Source organism: Hypanus sabinus, chromosome 6 (genome assembly GCF_030144855.1).
Source record: "Hypanus sabinus isolate sHypSab1 chromosome 6, sHypSab1.hap1, whole genome shotgun sequence".
Classification (NCBI taxonomy): domain Eukaryota; kingdom Metazoa; phylum Chordata; class Chondrichthyes; order Myliobatiformes; family Dasyatidae; genus Hypanus; species Hypanus sabinus.
In genome coordinates this window covers 69,126,044-69,147,815 of record NC_082711.1, presented here as the reverse complement: position 1 = coordinate 69,147,815, position 21,772 = coordinate 69,126,044, and the positions used below count along the sequence as shown (strand labels likewise).

The 21,772-nt window shown below is 41.4% G+C and overlaps 1 protein-coding gene across 2 annotated transcripts in view; it reads right to left on the bottom strand.

Annotated features, from left to right (window-relative positions):
- LOC132395570 (E3 ubiquitin-protein ligase HECW1-like) overlaps positions 1-21,772 on the bottom strand; it is a 437,822-nt gene that overhangs the window by 308,625 nt on the left and 107,425 nt on the right. For both annotated transcript variants that reach the window (XM_059972368.1, XM_059972369.1), the window contains exon 2: positions 7,231-7,531. In XM_059972368.1, coding sequence (XP_059828351.1) covers positions 7,231-7,531 — 301 coding nt within the window. The remainder of the gene's footprint in view (positions 1-7,230; positions 7,532-21,772) is intronic.

Below are 21,772 nucleotides of genomic sequence, written 5' to 3'. Positions count from 1 at the left end.
TTGAGAGCTAGGTTGATGGATTCTTTTTCAGTGTCTGTCAAGTTAGCTTGATGGATTATTTTTCGGAGTCAGGCTTATCACTTACCGTATATGTAATATTAATCTCCTTTTGTGCGTATAAAGGAAATGTTGTGTCCAAACCATTGGTGGACTGAGGAGTGACCATTAAAGTGTGTAATTGATTTATAAGGGTATGCTGAACACTATTTTAACAAGCATGTGTTAGTTTAAATGAAAAAAACCCAGGCTGAGTTAATGGTATGAGAATTAAAGATCAAAGAGTCTGGCTGTTTCTGGGTCTTTCTGCCTTGTGAAACTTGTGAATATTTTGGACTGTCTTTCCCTGGTTTCGTTGGATTTCACCCAGACCAGATATTGCAATTGGTGCCTGCAACCAGGGAGTAGTTTTATGAGTGAGTTGGAATTCGAAATTCCCCCTGACATCAGCAAAAATCAAATGATCTCCAAGAATTGCAAGCCCTGAAATCTTTGTGAAAATCTTTAAGCCTTGCAATGTAGTCACTGGTGAGGTTTATTTGTGCTTTCTATTTTATGATAGTAAGTTACTTCGCTGGGCTTGTATGCATATTAGCAGATCCCCTATACACTTGAGTAGTTTAGGTCCAATCAACCCAGCCCATTACAGGAGTCAGTGGATACAAATGGCCTCCTTCTGTGCCATATCTAATCTATTATATTATGATATTCAGTTTGATATTGAGTACTGGAATTTTAATTTTTACTTAATATAAATCCATGTTAATTTCTTTTATCACCAAAATCAACTAAACAAATGGTAAAAATAAGCATGATTAAATTTCACCATCTAGGAAACATCTATGGTTTTTACTTTAGCACTTTGACCTTCTAATCAATGATCCTATATTTTCTTTGACAATGTGAAAGAAAATTGGATATTGCTGCTCTCCATTATGAACTAGTCAATCTTTTGCAATCAAACCTTCAGTCAGAGACAGACCACACCAGTAGCTTTGCCAACCCCAGTGCTGTATTGATGAAGCAAGACTGTATTGAGACATATTGACATGAATGATCAAATTGAGCTGTTGGCTTTCTCATCCCACAAAGGGATTGGAAAGAGATGTAAAAATATAAAAGACAATTCATTGAAAACTTACACAACATCTAAGAGCATTCCCTTTGCCTATCTGATAGAAACTGTGACTGAAACAATATTAAGTTAGATATGCTTATCATTATCCAAAGCATGTAAGAACTGTCCCTTCCCCAACTGGACTCCTCATCCAAAATCTTCAAGTGGCACTTAACTAACCAAGCTCCAGATGTCCAGTTTATATAAATTCCCTTTGATCCTTAGACCCACCCGAACTATCAGAACAGAGATATGGAGCATATTTTTAATATAAAGACAAAAAGAATAACATGCCCTCCATATTTCATCACCATTGCAGTCTAGACATAATACTCAAGTTACAGATTGGGAATCCAATTTGGGTGTCAGTGATCCAAAACATGGAGCACCAGTAACAGAAACAAACAGACATAAGGCCCAGATTTTGTATTAGTATTGATGGAGACTGTCATTGTTACACCATTAAGCTGACAAGAATCCAGAAGCTATGGTCACTGATGGAGGAGCTCTCCATAGGATGCTCTATTTCTAATAATCTTGACAGAATCAAAAGGCATCATTTGAAATTTTGTATATTCAAGTTGTTTTGAAATTCATCATACTGTAAGATCTTTGAAAATGCTACACTTCCACGGGTCTAGGTAAAATTTTAAGTTCATACGTGTGCATTGTAATATTCTCAGATAATATTAGATCAGATTATTTGTCACGTGTACATTGAAACATACGGTGAAATGTGTCATTTACATCATCGTTTGTGAAGTGCTGCGAGGAACCCATAAGTGTCACAATTTTGACTTCAGGTACTAAAACGGCATGCCCAGAAATCACTAACCCTAACCTGAATGAGTTTCTGGAATGTGAGAGGAATCCAGCGTTCCTGGAGGAAAACCATGTGCCCATGGGGGAATGTACATATTCTGCGCAGACAGCAGTGAGGATTGAACCCTGATCTTCCTATATCCGGCATTATAAAGTGCTACACTAGCTTTTTAGGGTAAATAGTTGCCAGCATATACAAATATTTACTATTTAAAAATGCGACCAGTATTTATTACTTACTTATTATTTATCTATTTTTTTGTTTCCATATTATCATATATTGCATTATACTGCAGCTGCTAAGTTAACAGATTTCATGACACACGCTGGTGATAATAAACCTGAATCTGATTCTGAGTACGCTATTTTCTAGACTTATTTGCTTCAGTTTATGGTCAGGAATATTTAAAAGTATAAAGAGATTTTAAAAATAAAAGTAGTTGTTTATGATTTAACAGTGGAAGGCAGTGATGGGTATAAACTCTAATAGTGGAATGAAGCAATTGATTATAAAGAGAAACAATCACGATTAGAGCCTCAATAAGGGATTTGCCAGTAGAAACCCAGAGTATGAAAGAGGCCAATGCAGTCAATATAGATGGTTTAAATTGGCAATGACAGTGACACAATCATACTGCTAGGAAATGTAATTTATGTCCATCCTTGGTGACCACTCATGTCATTTGTCCATTTCACCCAGCTTTCCACTGAATGCACACATTTGAGAAAACTTAGAAATTCATGGCATTCATTTCTAAGAAAGAGTACGCTATTCTTCAAAATATGTATCAGTCTTTTCTGAACAATACAGTGTCATGTGGTGACCCGGTAATGACTTTGGTAATGCACCTCTAATGCCATTTCCGCCCGGAGAGGGCGGGCGCTAGGGATTAAATGCCAGCGCCACGAAGTTTGAATAAACCAGTCTTGAAACGACTTACTGACTGCGTGTCGTTATTTCGGTGCTGTAGGTAGCACATCGCTACATTGGTGACCCCGACAGTCCAAACGGGATTTGGACCAAAGATGACCGACTCTTCACCTGTTCACGCAGTTTCGCTAAAACTGCCAGCTTTCTGGATGCTGCGACCACGCGTGTGTTTTAGCCAAGCAGAAGCCCAGTTCCAGATTCGGCAGATATCTTCTGATCCCATGCGTTACTATCACGTGGTGAGCGCCCTTGACCAGTAGACGGCCGCCCAGGTTGCGGATTTCATACAGTCGCCCCAGGAAGAAGGTAAATATGAAGCATTCAAAGCGCTGCTCATTGGGACCTTTGGCCTCTCATGGCGTGAGCGGGGTGCCCACCTGCTTCACCGGGATGGTTTGGGAGACAGGCTGCCGTCAGCATTGATTATCAAGATGCTGTCCCTGGCTGACAGACACAAGCCCTGCCTCATGTTCGAGCAAGCGTTCCTAGAGCAACTGTCCAAGGACATACATCTGCTGCTGGCTGACGCAGATTTCAGCAACCTCTGGAAGGTGGCGGCCTGGGCAGACGTGCTGTGGATAGCCAAGAGGGAGAGCGTGGCGTCCGTCGGTCAGATTACCAGGCCATGCGCCCAATAGCAGACCAGACCAGGCCTGGCAGGGGGGCACACACAACACAGAGGCAGGAGTGAGGAGGACAGTGAACAGTGGTGTTTCTACCACCAGTGGTGGGGCACAGAAGCCCGCTGTTGTCGCCCGCCCTGCAAGGGCCAGAGCCAGGGCCAGGACCAGCTGCCGCTAATGGCCATGGCGGCTGGCCACCAGGACAGCCTCTTGTACGTCTGGGACAAACAGTCGGGATGCCGCTTCTTGGTCGACACTGGAACAGAGATCAGCATCTTGCCCCCAACGGGGTATGACACCTGCAACAGGAAGCCAGGACCCACCCTGACGGCCGCAAACGACAGTACGATACGGACCTACAGCACCACACAGTGCAGTTACAGTTCGGCACCAGCCGGTTCACGTGGGACTTCACACTGGCCCAACCACTCCTGGGGGCGGACTACTTGCGAGCTCACAGCCTGCTGGTCTTGCAAGGGAAAAGACTGGTACATGCCGAGACTTTCCAAACATTCTCCCTGGGTGAAGCCAAGTTGCCGGCCCCACACCTGGACTCCATCACGCTGTCAGACAACAAATTCACCAGAATCCTGGTGGACTTTCCATCGATTCTAGCACCGCAGTTCACAACAGCCACGCCCAGACACGGAGTACAGCACCACATCCCGACTCAGGGACCACCCCTCCACGCCCGCACACGAAGGCTCCCCCCGGAAAAGCTCCGCCTGGAGAAGGAGGAGTTCAAGAGGATGGAGGAATTGGGGATCGTACGGAGGTCCAACAGCCCATGGGCCACCCCCCTGCACATGGTGCCCAAAGCAGCTGGGGGTTGGAGACCATGCGGCGACTACCGCAGACCGAACGAGGCTACAACTCCAGACCGCTACCCCATGCCGCACATACAGGACTTTGCAGCGAACCTGCACGGGGCAAGAATCTTTTCCAAAGTAGACCTCGTCCAGGGATACCATCAAATCCCGGTGCACCCTGAAGACATCCCCAATACAGCACTCATCACCCTGTTCGGCCTGTTCGAGTTCCTCCGAATGCCGTTCGGCCTGAAGAATGCCGCACAGCTGTTCCAGCGGCTAATGGATGCGGTGGGACGCGACCTGGACTTTGCGTTCATCTATTTGGACGACATCCTTATAGCCAGCAGTAGTCGTCGGGAGCATCTGTCCCACCTCCGCCAGCTCTACTCCCGCCTGTGTGATTTCAGCCTCACGATCAACCCGGCCAAATGCCAGTTCGGTCTCAATACCATCGACTTCCTGGGCCACAGGATTACCAAAGATGGGGCAACACCTCTGCCTGCCAAGGTAGACACGATCCGCCACTTTGCCTGGCCCAACATGGTCAAAGGCCTGCAGGAGTTTGTTGGTATGGTGAACTTCTACCACCATTTCCTCCCCTCAGCAGCCCGTATCATGTGCCCTTTGTACCCCCTGATGTTGGGTAAAGGCAAGGACATTACTTGGGACGAGGAGGCCACGGCCGCTTTCGTTAAAGCCAAGGAAGCCTTGGCAGATGCTGCGATGCTGGTGCACCCCAGAACGGACGTTCGGACCGCACTCAGGGTGGACACATCCGACATAGCAGTCGGTGGGGTACTGGAGCAGCTCAATGAGGGGCGCTGGCAACCCCTGGCATTCTTCAGCAAGCACCTACGACCACCCAAACTCAAGTACAGTGCTTTTGACCAGGAGCTGTTGGCACTGTATCTGGCAATCTGGCATTTCAGGTACTTCTTAGAAGGCAGGCCGTTCACCGCGTTCACGGACCACAAACCGTTGACCTTTGCGTTCACGAAGGTGTCCGATCCCTGGTCGGCTCGCCAGCAGCGACATCTGTCCTACATCTCCGAGTACACAATGGACATCCAGCATGTCTCGGGAAAGGACAACGTCATGGCAGACGCACTCTCCAGACCAGCTGTCCAGGCCCTGCCCCTGGGGGTGGACCTTACAGCACTGGCGGAGGCGCAGCAGGCAGACGACGAGATGCCCAGCTACAGGACCACAGTCTCGGGTTTGCAGCTGCAAGGCCTTCTTGTAGGCCCAGGTGATAGGACCCTCCTGTGCGACGTGGCTACCGGCTAGCATCGTCCCATCGTTCCGGCAGCCTGGAGGCGGCGAGTTTTCGACTCCATACATGGTTTGGCACACCCATCTATCAGGACAACCGTCCGGCTGGTCTCCAGTAAGTTCGCGTGGCACAGACTTCGCAAGCAGGTCAGTGAATGGGCCAGAACGTGCACACAGTGCCAAACAGCCAAGGTGCAGCGGCACACTAAAGCCCCGCCGCAGCAGTTCGAACCCACCCACCCGAGGTTCGACCACATTCATGTGGATATTGTGGGCCCCCTACCAGTGTCCCGAGGAGCACGGTACCTCCTAACTATGGTAGACCGGTTCACGAGGTGGCCAGAGGCGGTCCCGCTCACCGACACATCTGCCAATTCCTGCGCCCAAGCACTGATTGCAACCTGGGTAGCACGCTTCGGGGTACCGGCCCACATTACCTCCGACAGAGGCGCCCAGTTCACCTTCAGCCTGTGGTCGGCTGTGGCCAGCCAGTTGGGAACGCAGCTACACCACACAACTGCCTACCACTCACAGTCGAACGGACTGGTGGAGCGTTTCCACCATCACCTGAAGTCGGCTCTCATGGTTCACCTCAAAGGGCCCAACTGGGTGGACGAGCTTCCCTGGGTCCTGCTTGGAATTCGTACAGCGCCCAAAGAAGACCTGCACGCATTGTCGGCTGAGTTCATGTAAGGCGCACCCCTGGCCATCCCAGGAGAGTTCATACCAGCCCCAAGGGGGCAAGAGGAAGAACCCATAGCAGTCCTGGACAGACTACAGAGGCTCGGCAACCTGGCCCCCGTACCAACTTCACAGCACGGACGGACCCCGACCCTGCAGAACTGTAAGTTTGTGTTTGTACGAAGGGGCGGACACTGGGCACCGCTACAGCAGCAGTACAAGGGGCCATACAGGGTGATCAACAACAACGGGTCCACGTATATTCTGGACACTTGGGGGAAAGAGGAGGTTTTCACGGTGGACCGACTCAAACCAGCTCATGTGGACTTGGCGCAGCCGGTCGAGGATCAGGCACCGCGGCGCAGAGGCAGACCTACCAAGCAGAGGCTGATCCAGACTGTGGACACTGGGGGGGGGGTATCGTCGGTCGGTTCTTGGGGGGGGGCAGTTATGTGGCGACCCACTTTCTGCGCAGGCAAACCGGCTCACAAATAGCCAGCGCGCGGGGAGAGACTTTGGTAATGCACCTCTGATGCCATTTCCGCCCGGAGAGGGCGGGGCTAGGGATTAAATGCCAGCGCCGCGAAGTTTGAATAAACTAGTCTCAAAACAACTTACATGTCGTTATTTCAGCGCTGTGTGTAGCACATCGTTATGGTCACGATAGTTAATACTTTTAAAAGATATGCAAGTTATTTGGAAAATGAGCAAAGACAAGTGACCTTTATTATTTCAAGAACATTAAAAACAGAAATAGGTTTAGGCTTTTGACCCTTGACTCCTGCTCTGCCATTAAATATGATTCTTGCTGCTCATAACACTTTCCTTAGCAATTTAATGTTATTGCAAGACAATTGTAAATGTTAGGTAAAACGAAAATGTGAAAACAAATTAATAACTCTCTGCATGTTCTGACTGCACCTAATCATAAACAAATCTTCTGTTTATTTAAATAATGGTAATAAATATCCTTACCTATGAGATACATGCCAATCCAATCCCCAGCATCTACTTCTTCCTTAATATCCCAGCAGATGATAAGGTCCTGTGACTGACCGATGGTGTAACGGGAGCTGCTGACCATCAAGGTGGAACGACTCCCTGAATTCACCAGGTTCGTGTCACTGTTTGCACGTGGAATGGTGACAGCCATGTTGCGGAATTGCTCCGGGTTGTAGCTGTATCTGAGGGGATCTTTGCATCGCCGTCGGCTCTGAGAGTTTCGGGAAGGCGATGCCATGGCTGCCAAACCCAGAAACCTATTCTGGTACAAGTTCTGAAATAATATAAAAAGATCGTGAATTCCACATCAGCTTTTTGGTGCTAATTAATCATGCACAATAACTAAGTTTGTGGTTGAATAAATGAATGACGATAGTATTTATGAACTATATTCTTCAAGGTTATTATAGTATTCATGGACAGGGCTGTGTGCTATAACTTGTTAATAATTCTTCTTCAAAAAATGAATGGAAGTGTAACATTCATGAGAGATAATGGAATTAGGTAGCATGCTGCTTTAAGCACTGCTCTTGCTAAAGACGTACCTTCAAACTAATAACAGTAGCCTAGGTTATTCAGGAAGGTAAAGAGTTAGAACGTTTTTTAAACTTTTATACTTTAAATACGGTTAATCCTCTTGTTCACATGCTTGGACAGTTTTGTTGCACTTGAAGAAGAAATTTAAATTTATCTACCAAAATCCTACATGTTAGAGAAATTTTTGTTATCATGTACACTGAAATCTCTGTTACTATAGGAATTATATTCCAACACTACCTGCTTGAAATTATGTTACTTTGGACAGAAATAGGAAATAAAGTTGCGCACACATTTTGTAACTATTAACCTTGATAAAATACCACATCTAAAATTTAGTTAACACTTGTATTTTAATCATATATTTCTTTTAACCTTTTGAAAATTATTACAAAAAGCAGAAATTGATGTCATTGAATTGTTTGTAAAATATTTGTACAAATATTTTAAGTTGTTCATTTCTTTTTACATCACGTTTTCTTCCAAATGGCTTTCAAAATATGGGTTAGCTCACAAAGATAATTGATTAAGATCAGTGCTGACTGGACTTCGTGACAGATTTACTGTCCCATTTCATAAACACTGCTGAAAAAGAATTGTACACTGCTGGCATTTTGCTGTTTCTGCGACAGTTTTAATGGCAGAAATACCTCCTGATGCCTAAAGTCATGTAATGGACCATTAATGAGCTTTTTTCAAGTGACAGTTGATGTTAGTCCAACTAAAGAGCTGTCCATGAATATATGCATTAAACTCTTATGCCAAATTTAATCTTTGTAAGCAAATTGTCATGGGCTCAGATACAACAAAAGATACATATTGATTTATAGCTTCAATGAATCTCATCTTTCAGTCCCGAAATGTGCCAAACTCTAGAGGTTAATGACATGTAAAAGTGAAAGCAAGTCATGAAACCTGTGTTCTATGTTTTTAAGAGCTCGTCCAATATCGTACTGCTTCTGTTTCTGGCCTTCAAATGTTTCCAACAGAAATAATTCTACAGACAGGTGATGGAAATATCTTGACCAACATTAATTTGAATTTTTGAAAGTAAAGAAATTGAAAAGGTGAAACAAAAGAGCAAAGATGAATTAAAGCTATTAATGTAGATAAGAGAAAAAAATCCACAAGATATGCAAAATGCAACTTTTTTCCCAGAATGCAACATTTATAAGGCAAGTGATAAGGCAAATTAACCAGTCCAGCATGGTACTATCCAGTCCAAGTAGCCTTCAAGAAGCTACTTCACTGGGCAAAAAAGTCAGTGAAATCACTTAATTTCCAATTTCACTTTTGTTTTGAATATATAACAGACTCTGTGGAGTTGAATGGACCACTGCTTTAAAAGAATATTTCTATTTATGATATATTTTCTATTTCTATATATTTGCCAGCTACATTTTTGTTTTGATTAAGTTTCTAAACTTTGCTCAGAGGCTCCATTCTTACCTCACTCCCTGATGGTGCGCAAGTTCCACTGTGGAACAGAACCTTGAGGCCAGAGGCTGATGAACTTGGCTCACACAACAGAACTCTGAGTCCTGCCAATACAATCAGCAGGGAGAGAGGTAAGTATGGCACTTAGACACATTGTAAAATCCATGTTTTATTACTGTGTGTGTCTGAGTACAGGTATGTGCATGTGTGCATGTTAGATCTGTATAGGAAAATAGCCATAGAGTGACTTAGTGCTGTGGATTAAAACACCATCCTTGCATCTTCCGGATTCAAGTGGTTATCAGGCTGGTGGAATGAAGGTCGCTCTGCCTGTCAACTGTTACAACTTGAAATGAGCTCAAGTATTTTTAATTAAATACATTTAAATAATTAAAATAGCAGGCATGAATCCACAGTATGAAACTAGCTCGAATTTGGCATTCAGCTGCTATATACACTCAGTCTTTATTTGATCCTAGCTATAACTGACATGGGTGTATTTGACAGTGACTTTGGATAATCTAAATGAAAATTTGCTTCAGCCTCCAGAAATATCATTCCTCAACCTCAATGATTTTTTTTTAAACAGGGTGTATTTTGACTCAAGCATAAGCTGTTAGCTTGGTTTTCTCCAATCTAGTTTTTAAATTAATGTTGAACTACAATCTGAATAATAAGAAAAGTACAAATATATCTTATTTCTATCATCTATTTTTACTTTATATTTTCTGGAGATAAAGATACTCCTTCAATAGACAAATCTTAAAATTATATGGCTTTAATCAGAGAGGCACTGACTAAATTATTTAGATTACACCATATCGTCTCTCTTAGCTAAATGAATAATTACAACAAATTAAATTGAATCAATTGAATATTGTTCAAAAGTATTTATAATTCACAAATATGTGTTGAAAATATAATTTTCCTTAATGTAGCTGAAGTCTAAGCATTCATGTTTATGTCCTCATCAGCAGTACAAGAAGATTTAATGACGTAACAGAGATTAGATTAAAATTATTATAAGGTATCACTTCTTTATTTTCTCTTTTAGATTGGTAGGAATATATTGTTTATCGGATTACTACCCAGGGTTTGGTTAATGTAATGCACTTTCTGGGAAAGTAAGGGGTAGCTAAACACAGAGATGTCTAGTGTAAGAGAAATGTCAATGCTTATGTCATCAAGACCAGCGTGTACACATTTCTTTTGGATAATGGGCCTGAATTATTGATCAGGAGGATGATTGTTTTTATTAAATACTGATTTTCACTAGTTGATAGAAACATATCACGTTAAAATGAATTCTAATGCCATTTATTAATGAATTTATCAGGAATTTAACCTATTCTAAGAAGCTACTCTGAATAGTTGTAGACTAGGTGCTTATCAAGTGAACATGTCTTGTATGGTGTCTAATTTATTGAGTGTTGTGAAACAGCACTCACCCAGATAACAAGAAGAATGGGGAAAGAGTGGGAATGTTATATTGAGATTGATGATTAGCCATGAATGTACTGAATGACAGAACAGACTTGAAGGGTCAAATGGCCTACTCCTACTCTTACTTTTCTACTTAACCAAGATTTACACATAAATAATCCACTTTCTGCAATTTCTGCTGATAATGAGGTGGCATTTAGAGTTCAGGTGTGTGGTACTATAAATGACTACTCTCAGGGAATTTTATTTAGTCAACCTTCATATACCTTATGATTTCTCAGTCTATATATCAGGATAAGGATGGAGTACTGAAAGAAAGGAACGTTTGCCCAGCAATCTATAACAAAGGTCACAGCAAACATTACAGTCTGAAATGGATGAAGAAATTCATTTCGGGCCATCAAGAAACTGCAGTACATTGTGGTTAATTCTGCAGAACAGGTTATTCCTCACAGACTGTTCAAGCAATACTGAAAAGTAAGGTGGCATGTTTAAATTAAACTTGAGTGTGGTTTGGTGATAAAATTATTTTGAAGAATTCCATTACTAGAGAGGAAAGGATTAGTGCTTCGCAATACTAGGTGCTATGAAATTGATATTGGTAGAGCTTGATCATTTAAAATATATCTTAAATTACTGATTAAATAAGAAAGCTTTCTTGGGAATATGAATGAACTGGAAATAGTTAAGGGAGGGTGAAGACTTGCTGAGTTTTGCCAATGCCTACTGCAAAAAGGCGGTTTCCCAATTGCAGCAATGTGATTGTGCTCTTTTAGGTAAACCTCAGAATATAAAAGATGGTGATAGCCAATGTAAATGCTTCATCAGAAACTCAATGGCCAATGTCAAACAGCCACTTAGATGAGGAAAATTCCAGTTTCACTCTCTAAGTCTGCTACTAAATACACTGGTTTTGGCAAATGCAGCTCTTGGGCATTGCAACAAAATAGAAGAACCTTTGGGCTGTAAAGGTAAATGACTACTCAAAGTTTCTGCTCTAATTGGTAAGCTTGTTGAAAAGTGCAAGTAAAACAAAGATCAGTTGCGAAATCCCCCAACGTAAAATAGCCTACTGACATTCACCCTTGATTTTCATGCACAAAGAATGCCACTTTGACAAAATGCTAGATGATCGAGCACACATTAGCACACCTCAGCAAACTCAAAACCATCAGGAAAAGGAGAAAGCTTGTTGGAGAAATATAACGGACTAGCTTATTAATGAAATACTCAGAATGTTAGACAACAAAAAGAGATATAAAAATGCATGAGTCACAAGTCAACTTAAAGAATAAATTGAAAGATTGATCTATGTGAAAATATAGACATATTAAAGATGATCAGACTGGGGTATATTGGTGATAGTCTATATAAATCAAATAAATTATGAAATAATTCTCATCAAAGCTAGCCACAGAAGCAGCACTTCCACTATTTATACATAAAGGCTTTCATGTGTCAGTGTAAGAAAAAAATCTGCTAATTAATATTTACTGTATTAATCTCAGATATAAATTAAATAACATTCAAATTATTTAAATTGCAACAGAAAATACTATGACTTGTCAGCTGATTCTTACAAAAGATGGCTTAATCAATACTTAAGGAAGATAGAAATAATTTCAACTGATTCCTTCAAGTAATCATTGGGTTTTGGATTTTACATGAATACATTCTATTTTTGTCCATTACTGTAATTTTAAACAGAAGATTAAACTGTAAACTCAACTGTATCTCAACATAGAAGAAATAAAAGACTAAAACCAGAAAGAAAGGAACAAGATTTCCTCAAATCCTAAAAAAAACATTGCTTTACAGGGCAGATACAGCTTCAGTGCAGAGAGTAAGAATGTTTTTCTGAATGTTTATACATATAATATATTGGATTAATCTCCTCCCAAAGACTATTCATAAACTTGAATTGATAGATGTTATACAGGTTGCTTCAAAGTTCATCTGGCAACTAGCAAAGTGAAATATTTTTAAAAATTCTATATAGCAGCAAGTTTGTTGCAGATAGCTATCATATGAAAATGCTGTCAATGAAGAAGTGCCATGAGTATTGTAATAGTCTTTCTGGTAACAATAGGTGGCATAACCTTTAACATGTCAGTCATTTAGCCCGTTACATCCTAAAGTCACTTAGCTGGTTTCTACATTATTTTGAGAGATCGAGCACTTTAAAAACAAATATAACTTTGATGATGTCAGTTAAGGATAAATATTGGCTGGAATGCCAGATAATAATGCAATTTCTTTTTGAACAATGCTGTAGACCCTTTACGTAAATTCAGAGTTGTGATTTAGTTCTCTGAGTTTTAATTTAGCTCTCCACCCTCCCAACTTACTATATCTCCCCTAGGTGATTCACCTCTCCATCGGGGTTCAGAGTGGTTTTCCAGATGGAGAGATACAATCAATTCAAGAAAGATGGTTAGTAAGTCCAGAACATATAACAATAAAGTAAAAGAACAGCAGGAGTATTCAAAGCTAAACTGCCTATTTTAAGGCAAGAAGTATAACTAGTAAAGCTGATGAACTCAAAGCTTTAATTAAAATTTCAATTTCCATAATATTAGTTGAGTTTGCCTTAAAGATTCAGAGGGAGCAGAATGTTTGAGGTGAGTCCGAGCCAGCATTTTTGATGCAGTATAGAGATAGACCAATGAGCAAAAGGAAAATTACTGGACAATTAAACTGGGGAATAAAGCTGGTCGAGTAGAGCAAGTGTTACTGGGAGATAATATTGGAAGTAGTAACTATATCTCCATATATTTTAAAATGGTTCTGAAAAATGATAGGTTTGACCCAGTAATAAAAGTCTTAAATTAGTGGAAGGCCATTTCTATTAGGATGGATATAGCAAAGGTAGATTTGGACCATCTACTTGTAGGTAAGTTTGCATCTGCACAGTGAGAAGCATTTAAAGGATAATTAGCAAGGACAACAGATTCCTGTAAGGATAAAAGCCTGGGGTACAAATACAGGGGACTTTAGATGTTGAGGGATATTGAGGGTTGAATGAAGAGGAGAAATACAATATTTAAGAGGTATAGAGAATTAATAGGAGAGGCCTGTTTTTTGAGGATGTGACTAAACACTTTGATGAACGAAGAGCAGTAGATGTAATGTATAAGGATTTTAGCAAGGCATTTGATAAGGTACCTCATGCAAGGCTTATTGAGAAAGTAAGGAGGCATGGGATCCAAGGGGACATTGCTTTTTGGATCCAGAACTGGCTTGCCCATAGAAAGCAAAGAGTGTTAGTAGATGGGTCATATTCTGCATGGAGGCCGGTTATCAGTGGTGTGCCTCAGGGATCTGTTCTGTGACCCTTACTCTTTGTGATTTTTATAAATGATCTGGATGAGGAAATGAAGGGATGGGTTAGTAAATTTGCTCATGACACAAAGGTTGGTGTGTTGTGGATAGTGTGGAGGGCTGTCAGAGGTTACAACAGGACATTGTTAGGATGCAAAACTGGGCTGAGAAGTGGCAGATGGAGTTCAACCCAGATAAGTGTGAAGTGGTTCATTTTGGTAGGTCAAATATGATGGCAGAATATAGTATTAATGGTAAGTGTGGAGGATCAGAGGGATCTTGGGGTCCGAGTCCATAGGACACTCAAAGCTGCTGCACATGTTGACTCTTGTGGCTAAGAAGGCATACGGTGCATTGGCTTTTATCAATTGTGGGATTGAGTTTAAGAGCTGAGAGGTAATTTTGCAGTTATATAGGACCCTGTACTGAGCTCAATTCTGGTCGCCTCACTACAGGAAGGATGTGGAAACCATAGAAAGGGTGCAGAGGAGATTTACAAGGATGTTGCCTGGATTGGGGAGCATGCCTTATGAGAATCGGTTGAGTGAACTCAGCCTTTTCTCCTTGGAGCGACAGAGGATGAGAGGTGACTGATAGAGGCATACAAGATAATGAGAGGCATTGATCGTGTGGATAATCAGAGGCTTTTCCCCTGGGCTGAAATGGCTAGCATGAGAGGGCATAGTTTTAAGGTGCTTGGAAGTAGGTACAGAGGAGATGTCAGAGATAAATTTCTTAAGCAGGGAGTGGTGAATACGTGGAATGGGCTGCTGGTGACGGTGGTGGAGACGGATACAATAGGGTCTTTTAAAAGACTCCTGGATGGTTACATGGAGCTTAGAAAAATAGAGAGCTATGGGTAAAGCCTAGGTATTTCTAAGGTAGGGACATGTTTGGCACAACTTTGTGGGCTGAAGGGCCTGTATTGTGCTGTAGGTTTTCTATGCTTCTATGTTAACAGTATTATAAGTATAAGAAGGCCATTAGGAAGGCAAGAGGGGTTACAAAAATCACTGGCAGACAATATAACGGTAAATCTAAGGGCATTCTAGAAATACTTTAAGGGGAAAGGAGAAACCAGTGAAAAAGTAGAGCCCATTAAGATCTACAGAGTAATTTGTGCATGGAGCCAGAAGATATAAATATGGTTCTAGATGAATATTTTTCATTAGTATTCATAAAGGCAACAAAGTTTGTGGCTGGAGAATCCAATAAATGGGAAGGTGAGAGTCCAGCGAAGGGCTCCATAAATAAGGAGAGGGTACTCAATGCCTTAGCCAACTCAAAGGTGGATAAATCCCAGGACTGAATGGCATTTTTCTAAGGTGGTTACAGGAGGCAAGAGAAAATAATGCTGATGCTCTGGCTGACATTTCTAAACACTTGCTGCACAAAAATGAGGTACAAAATGACTGGAGGACGACAAAAATCGTCCTCTGTGTTCTTGACAAAGTAACAAATTGCATGAAAGAGTACAGGGTAGTAAGTGATTTATATGGACTTAAATAAAGCCTTTGATTACTGAAGGTTGTCATAGCTGGGTGGCGGAGAAGGTTGGTGGGAATGAGCTCCCAATACCTATTTGTTGCTCTCAAATAGCCTTTGACAACCATGGTCAGCTCCTGGTCTTCACATGTGGCTTAGATACTAAGGCCAGCAGCACCATTTCTACTGACAGGAGAAGGGGCAAAGGCGGCTTACTGGCAACTTAAAAACAGTTGATTTGGGCAAATTCGGTCACAGTTGGCAGCTCATCTCAGAGAAGGAAAACTCTTATCTGAAACCTTTGCTGCCTTGCAGCTATACCCACTCACGGGGAAGGCTTTGGGAGCAAACCCCCAGGAAAAATCTGGAGCCAGAGGCCCCAAGGCTTATGTTTAGTTCAAAGCTGACTGGCAACTCCTGTGGTGCCAAATTATATTGTTTTCTGCTGTTTCTTTGCATTCAACAGCTGCGTGGAGAGGGTGTGTCTGCTGCATGGGCAACAGCTTGTTCGCCATATTGTACTGCCCTAGCTTGTGTACTGGCTTGCAGCTGACAGTTAGGACTCAGCATCCTGACCCTGACTATGGAGTAAAGCCTTTGACAATGTTCCACATGGTACATTGATTCAAAATGTCATGGGATCCAAGGTAAGCTGGATCAAAAATTGTCTGGACAATAAGTAAATAAATCTGATGCAGGATCTCAACCCAAACCATTGATTGTCCATTTCCCTCCACAGATACTGTGTGACCCACCAGCTTCCTCCTGTAGCTTGTTTTATGTCCCAGATCTCAGCTTCTGCAGTGTCTGTGTCTCCCTCAATGCTGATTGACTCTATAACCTTCTGACAAAGGCACCAGTGACAGTAACAGCTCACCATACAAGCCTGGGTTTAAACTCTTGATCTAATTGATCTAACATACCCTTCCACATATATTTAGGATTTTAGGATTTTCATCTGTTTTTGGCGATTTGCTCAAAGATTTCACCCAGCCTCTTCATTCTAGGTACTTGCTATTGTTTTTTTTCCCTACTACTTAGTCATAAATCTATCTAACATTAATATCAGTCATGATTTTTGCCCGTGAAAGTATTTTATCTTTATAACTTTGGAAATTTCTATAGGGTCATAGAGCAAAGCAGCACGGATAAGTCCAGTAAGTCCATACTCTGACAGCTAATCGCAATATCTTGTGTTTGGCTCATAACCTTCCAAGCCTTTCCCCTCCATGTACCTGTCCAAATGTCTCTTAAATGTTGCAAATGTATCCTCTTGCAGTTCATTCCAGCTACTCACTACCCTTTGGGTAAAGAAGTTACCTCTCATCTTTCTTAAATTTCTTCCCTCTTATCTTGTATCTGTGTCCTTAGTTTTGGACTCTCCAACACTGCAGAAAAGACCACGACCATCCACCTTATCCATACCTTCCATGATTTTATAAACTTCTATGAGGTCACCCCTGTGTTCCAGGGAATAAATATTCCACATGCCAACTTTTCCCTATAACTAAGGCCCTCTAATCCAGGCAGTATCCTCATAAACCTCCTCTGCACCCTCCCCAGTTTGCCAGTATTTCCTACAACAGTGTGACCAAAACTGTACACACTCCTTTAAGTGCAGCCTCAGTAGCAACCTATATAACTGCAACATAACTACACCTGTTGCCCTGACTGATGAAGTCCAGCATGGTAAATGTATTCTTCAGCATCCAGTCTTCCTACATGGCTACCTTCAGTGTGCCGTGCACCTGTATTTCTGAGTACACTTGTATTCAACTACATTTATTACAGCAAAAGGCTATTGTTTTTCTATTATACATTTTCGTATGTATCATGTGTCATAGCTAAATATGTTATTATTGTATGTTTTTGAAACTTATATTATGATGTTCTTGGTTGAATTATATTACGTACATTGTACTAATGTAACATTCTTAGTTGTTATTCTAATTATACAGTATACCCTTAGGATCAAGACTGACTTGTTTCCACTCTACTTCAACGAATTCTGAGGCAAAGATGAGGCTGGTGTCAACCTGGTGTCAGAAAGCTGCTACAGGTGGATCAGGAGCTGTTAAATGATGGTGGGTTTTGTGGGAGGTGAAGGCAGGTTAGGTGTAGGGAGGTGTTGTTGTGTGGGTAACTTGGAGGCTGCTGGGTTCCTTCTACCATTTCACCCCATACGCATACGCTTCCAACAAGATACTTGTTTCTCAGCACTTTCCAGGGTGACTCTGTATTCTGAGCATTCACGTGCCAAGGGTTCTCATAAATAACTGAGGATGTTTTATCTAGAAGGTCTTGTCTTCCTGGAAATCTCTTACTCTGACTGGACATGGAGTGATGTTCCAGAGTCTGTCAGCAGGCAAACAGACAATAGGTTATAGAAGTGAGCAGTAGAGCTCAATGACAGCTGATGGAAATAATACTGTCGATAAACAAAAGCAAAATGGGAACAGTGTGAGTGGGTGTTTGATTTGGTCAGCCCAAGGGACTCTTTCCATGCTGTATGTACCATTATCATGCCAATGAATTTGGTTGATTTGTTTATAGTTTATCTGCTGTCCATTAAGGTGCTGGCTACAGGTTATTTAAGAAATTCCGTTCAAAGAAGGATAGTGGCATTTGATACAGATTGAATATTTTCACCTTTCATCTATTTTTATGTCAGTGCGGGAGACCATATTACCCATTGAGTCTAAACCAGCTCATAGTACAATCTGCAAAAGTATTCTCTGCAATCTGTTCTCCCCAAGATTCATGAAGCTCTGCAACTCAACTCTAGCATGAGGACAATTTATACAGGTCAGTTAGCTTACCAGCCTGCACATCTTTACGACGTGGGAGGAAAGAAGAAGATCTGGGAGAACCCCATGTAGTGACAGAGAGAACATCTGGGAGAACTCCACATGGTGACAGAGGGAACATCTGGGAAGAACATCTGGAGAACCCCACATGGTGACAGAGAGAACACCTGGGAAGAACATCTGGACATCCCCAAACGGTGACAGAGAGTACATCTGTGAAGAACCTCTGGAGAACCCCACATTGTGACAGATAGAACATCTGGGAAGAACATCTGGAGAACCCCACATGGTGACAGGGAGAGTGTACAAACCTCACAGTCAACACAAGGTCCACGCAACTGTCAGACAACACTACAACCTACGTTACTGTCACCTATACAGCTGACATCAGCATCACTGAGGCATTTATTGGCCTCAGGTCTTACAACCCTTTTTTAAGGTTGACTGGTTAGCCATTGTCAGAGGTATATGATAATCCCATGGGGTGGTGCAATTATATGACAGCCTCAAACTGGTGTCAACATATAAATCAGGGTCCTGAGAAATACGCAAGAATCCCCACCCACCAATCCTTCAACACAATTTTAGAGCAAATTAGTTGGGATGTGAGCAGTATTGGCAAAGGGCTACCTCATTATTTCTGCCTGGGCTTCATTAAAGAACCAGAGTCTTCAAGAATTACAACTCCTCCTGAAATCTTGCCTTGCTGTCAACCAGCTGATTTTTAGTACACAATGCTTTCCATAATCTTAAACTCACAAACTGCACTGAAGCATCCATGTAACTCTGAGGCCCACCAATCGTATTTTATAAATGGCCTGGGCCTCAAAAGAGCTCCCAGCCAATACACTCTATTTATCATTGTTCCATAAGTAATGACCTGATCCCATAACAATTCAGACATTAACATTTCAAATGGGTTAGTTCTAACATGTAGAGAGGAGGCAGTTTTTATATGGCATTTTTGTTCAGATATTTCTTCACCTCTCCAAATTTATCCCCTTTTCTCCTGATGCTAAAGCTATCACCACATTTGTAAATAATAAATCTTTACACATGGTTGAGGAATGAGCTCTAACAGAATACTAACAGATTACCCCACCAGGGCAGGGTAATGACCAAGGCAAATCTTCTCACCACACAACTCCCTGATGATTCTGGTTACTGGATAGCAATGGGGCTGGTTTCTGCTTTTGTAGTTCACGGAGTGAAAGGTCAACTTTATAGGCTCTGCTAAATCAACAAAAAATCATTTTCTTCCATGTCACTAAATCTTTGCCAAGAAAACTATTTGGAATTTTTACCGAAAAACTTAAGAATTGTTTCGATATCCAGGTGCTACTGACAACTGGGTTGGTTTTTAGAGATTAGAGAGCTAAAGAACAAAATGCAGTACAAGCCATTAAGTCATGATTTAAATCCACAGTAGTCATGAGTCCTGATTTATCATTTTGCTACTTCAACATTATTGTAACCCATTATTCATTTTGAAATATTTTAAATCTGAAGTACAGTTCATTGTCATCCTCTGTTTGCTGTTCATTCCTCTTAAACTTTTCATTTTCTAATCAAATATCCAATTACTTTTCTAAAACAATTTATAGATTCTGATTCAGCAACAATTCAACCAGAGACTGATCGCCACTTTTTCCTAGATAGGATCATTCTGCTTCTCATCTAAAGTTGGTCCCTTCTTGTAATTGCCAATTCAGAATTGGCCAATATACTTACATATTTATCCTCTGTTTGGGCAATTTACATTAAGTGTGCAATGCTTTGGTAATACTGAACAAAGGAAGTACCCATGCAGCATCGCCTATGATTAGTAGAACCACAGCCTCTCACTATTCCAGTGATCTGAATTCAATCCTGATCTCCAAAGATGCCTAAGTGTAGTTTTCATATTCTCCCCTATGCTCATGTGGGTTTTATCTCAGTGTTTTGGTTTCAAAGGGTTGGTAGCTTAATTGGCCCCTAATGTGAAGGTAAGTGGTAGAATTTGGAGCAATTAGTGAGAATTCGGGGAGAGTAAATGGGATTTGTTCAGGATTATTGTAAGTGGGTTCTTGATTGTTGGCATTCCTGGTTGAATGACTCTAAGACCACAACAATGGTAAACAAAATCAAGAATAGACTGAAGGATAGAGAACTATGAATAAAATATCATAAGAAATAATAATTGAGAGTTTGAACCTGAAAAGGTGAGAACCACAGGAAATGTGGAAAACAGCTTAGATAACTCTGTTATCTGTGTGCTGAGTGAATGCAGACTAATCAGGTTACCTGCAGTTAGATGATTGGAACAATCTTTGCTGTGAAGTCTGCGTGGATGAAAAGGGAGATGCAGCCTCACCAAATACAGAGCTAAAATGTTTTATGATTTTGTCAAACAAGCCATCATAATTAATTCAATTACAGAAGAAAGGTATGCACAATGTTATACATAGAATATAAGCTATTATTGTTCTGGGCAGTGAAGTAATTCCGACTGCCTTTGCACAGTAATATTTCCAGCGCATACTTCTTGACTATTTAGTGGCTAGGACTGTTAAAATTCACGAGGAAGGTACATGATACATTAGGTTATAAATTGTTAACTTCCAGATTTATATATTTTTGTGTTATCTTATGTAAGGGGTCAGAGCACATCTTTGCATATCGGGCACACACGGTACAGTAGCCGTTAGCGTGATGCTATTACAGCTCGGAGCATCGGAGTTAGGAGTTCAATCCCAGCACCCTCTGAAAGGAGACTGTACGTTCTGCTTATGGAGTGTGTGGCTTTTCTCCAGTTTCCTCCCACAGTCCGAAGATGTAGGTGTAGGTTAATTGTCCTGTGATTGGAGTATGGTTAAATTGGGTTTGTTGGTAGGGGGTTGGGTTGCTGGAGAGTGCAGCTCACTGACCAGAAGGACCTATTCTTCACTGTCTCTCTTAACAAATAAAAATAAATATATTGCTGCACATAAGGTGTTAGAAAAAAAATTGTTAGCTGTTTTAAAGTTAGACTTTGAAATATGAACAACTGGTATCATTTCCTTGATTATTCATGGAAATAAAAGTCAGTTAAAAATGATCCAATTACAAGAATAATATTACTCTGAGATTGCACCTCTTTAGAAAAGTTGAGGAATTGAAGTTCTGGCTTCTACACAAGGAATGAATGGTAGCATAGTGACTTCATAAATGCATAAACAAATTAGAAATTAAACAAGAAATTAGACAGCACTGTGGAAAAGCTAGTGGAGCAACTGCCAAACAGCTCTGGAGACCTACAATAGGTTCAAACCTGACCACAGGTGCTTCCTGCATAGATTTTGACTTTTCTTCATGTGGCTATATGGGTTTCCTCAGGGTGCTTCAATTGCCTCCCACATATCAGGCCCCTTGAGTCTGCCCTGCCAGTCAATACGATCATGACTAATCTATGTTGGTCGCATCTCCACTTCCACTCTATTTCAGCATAACCCTCAAATACTCAATCT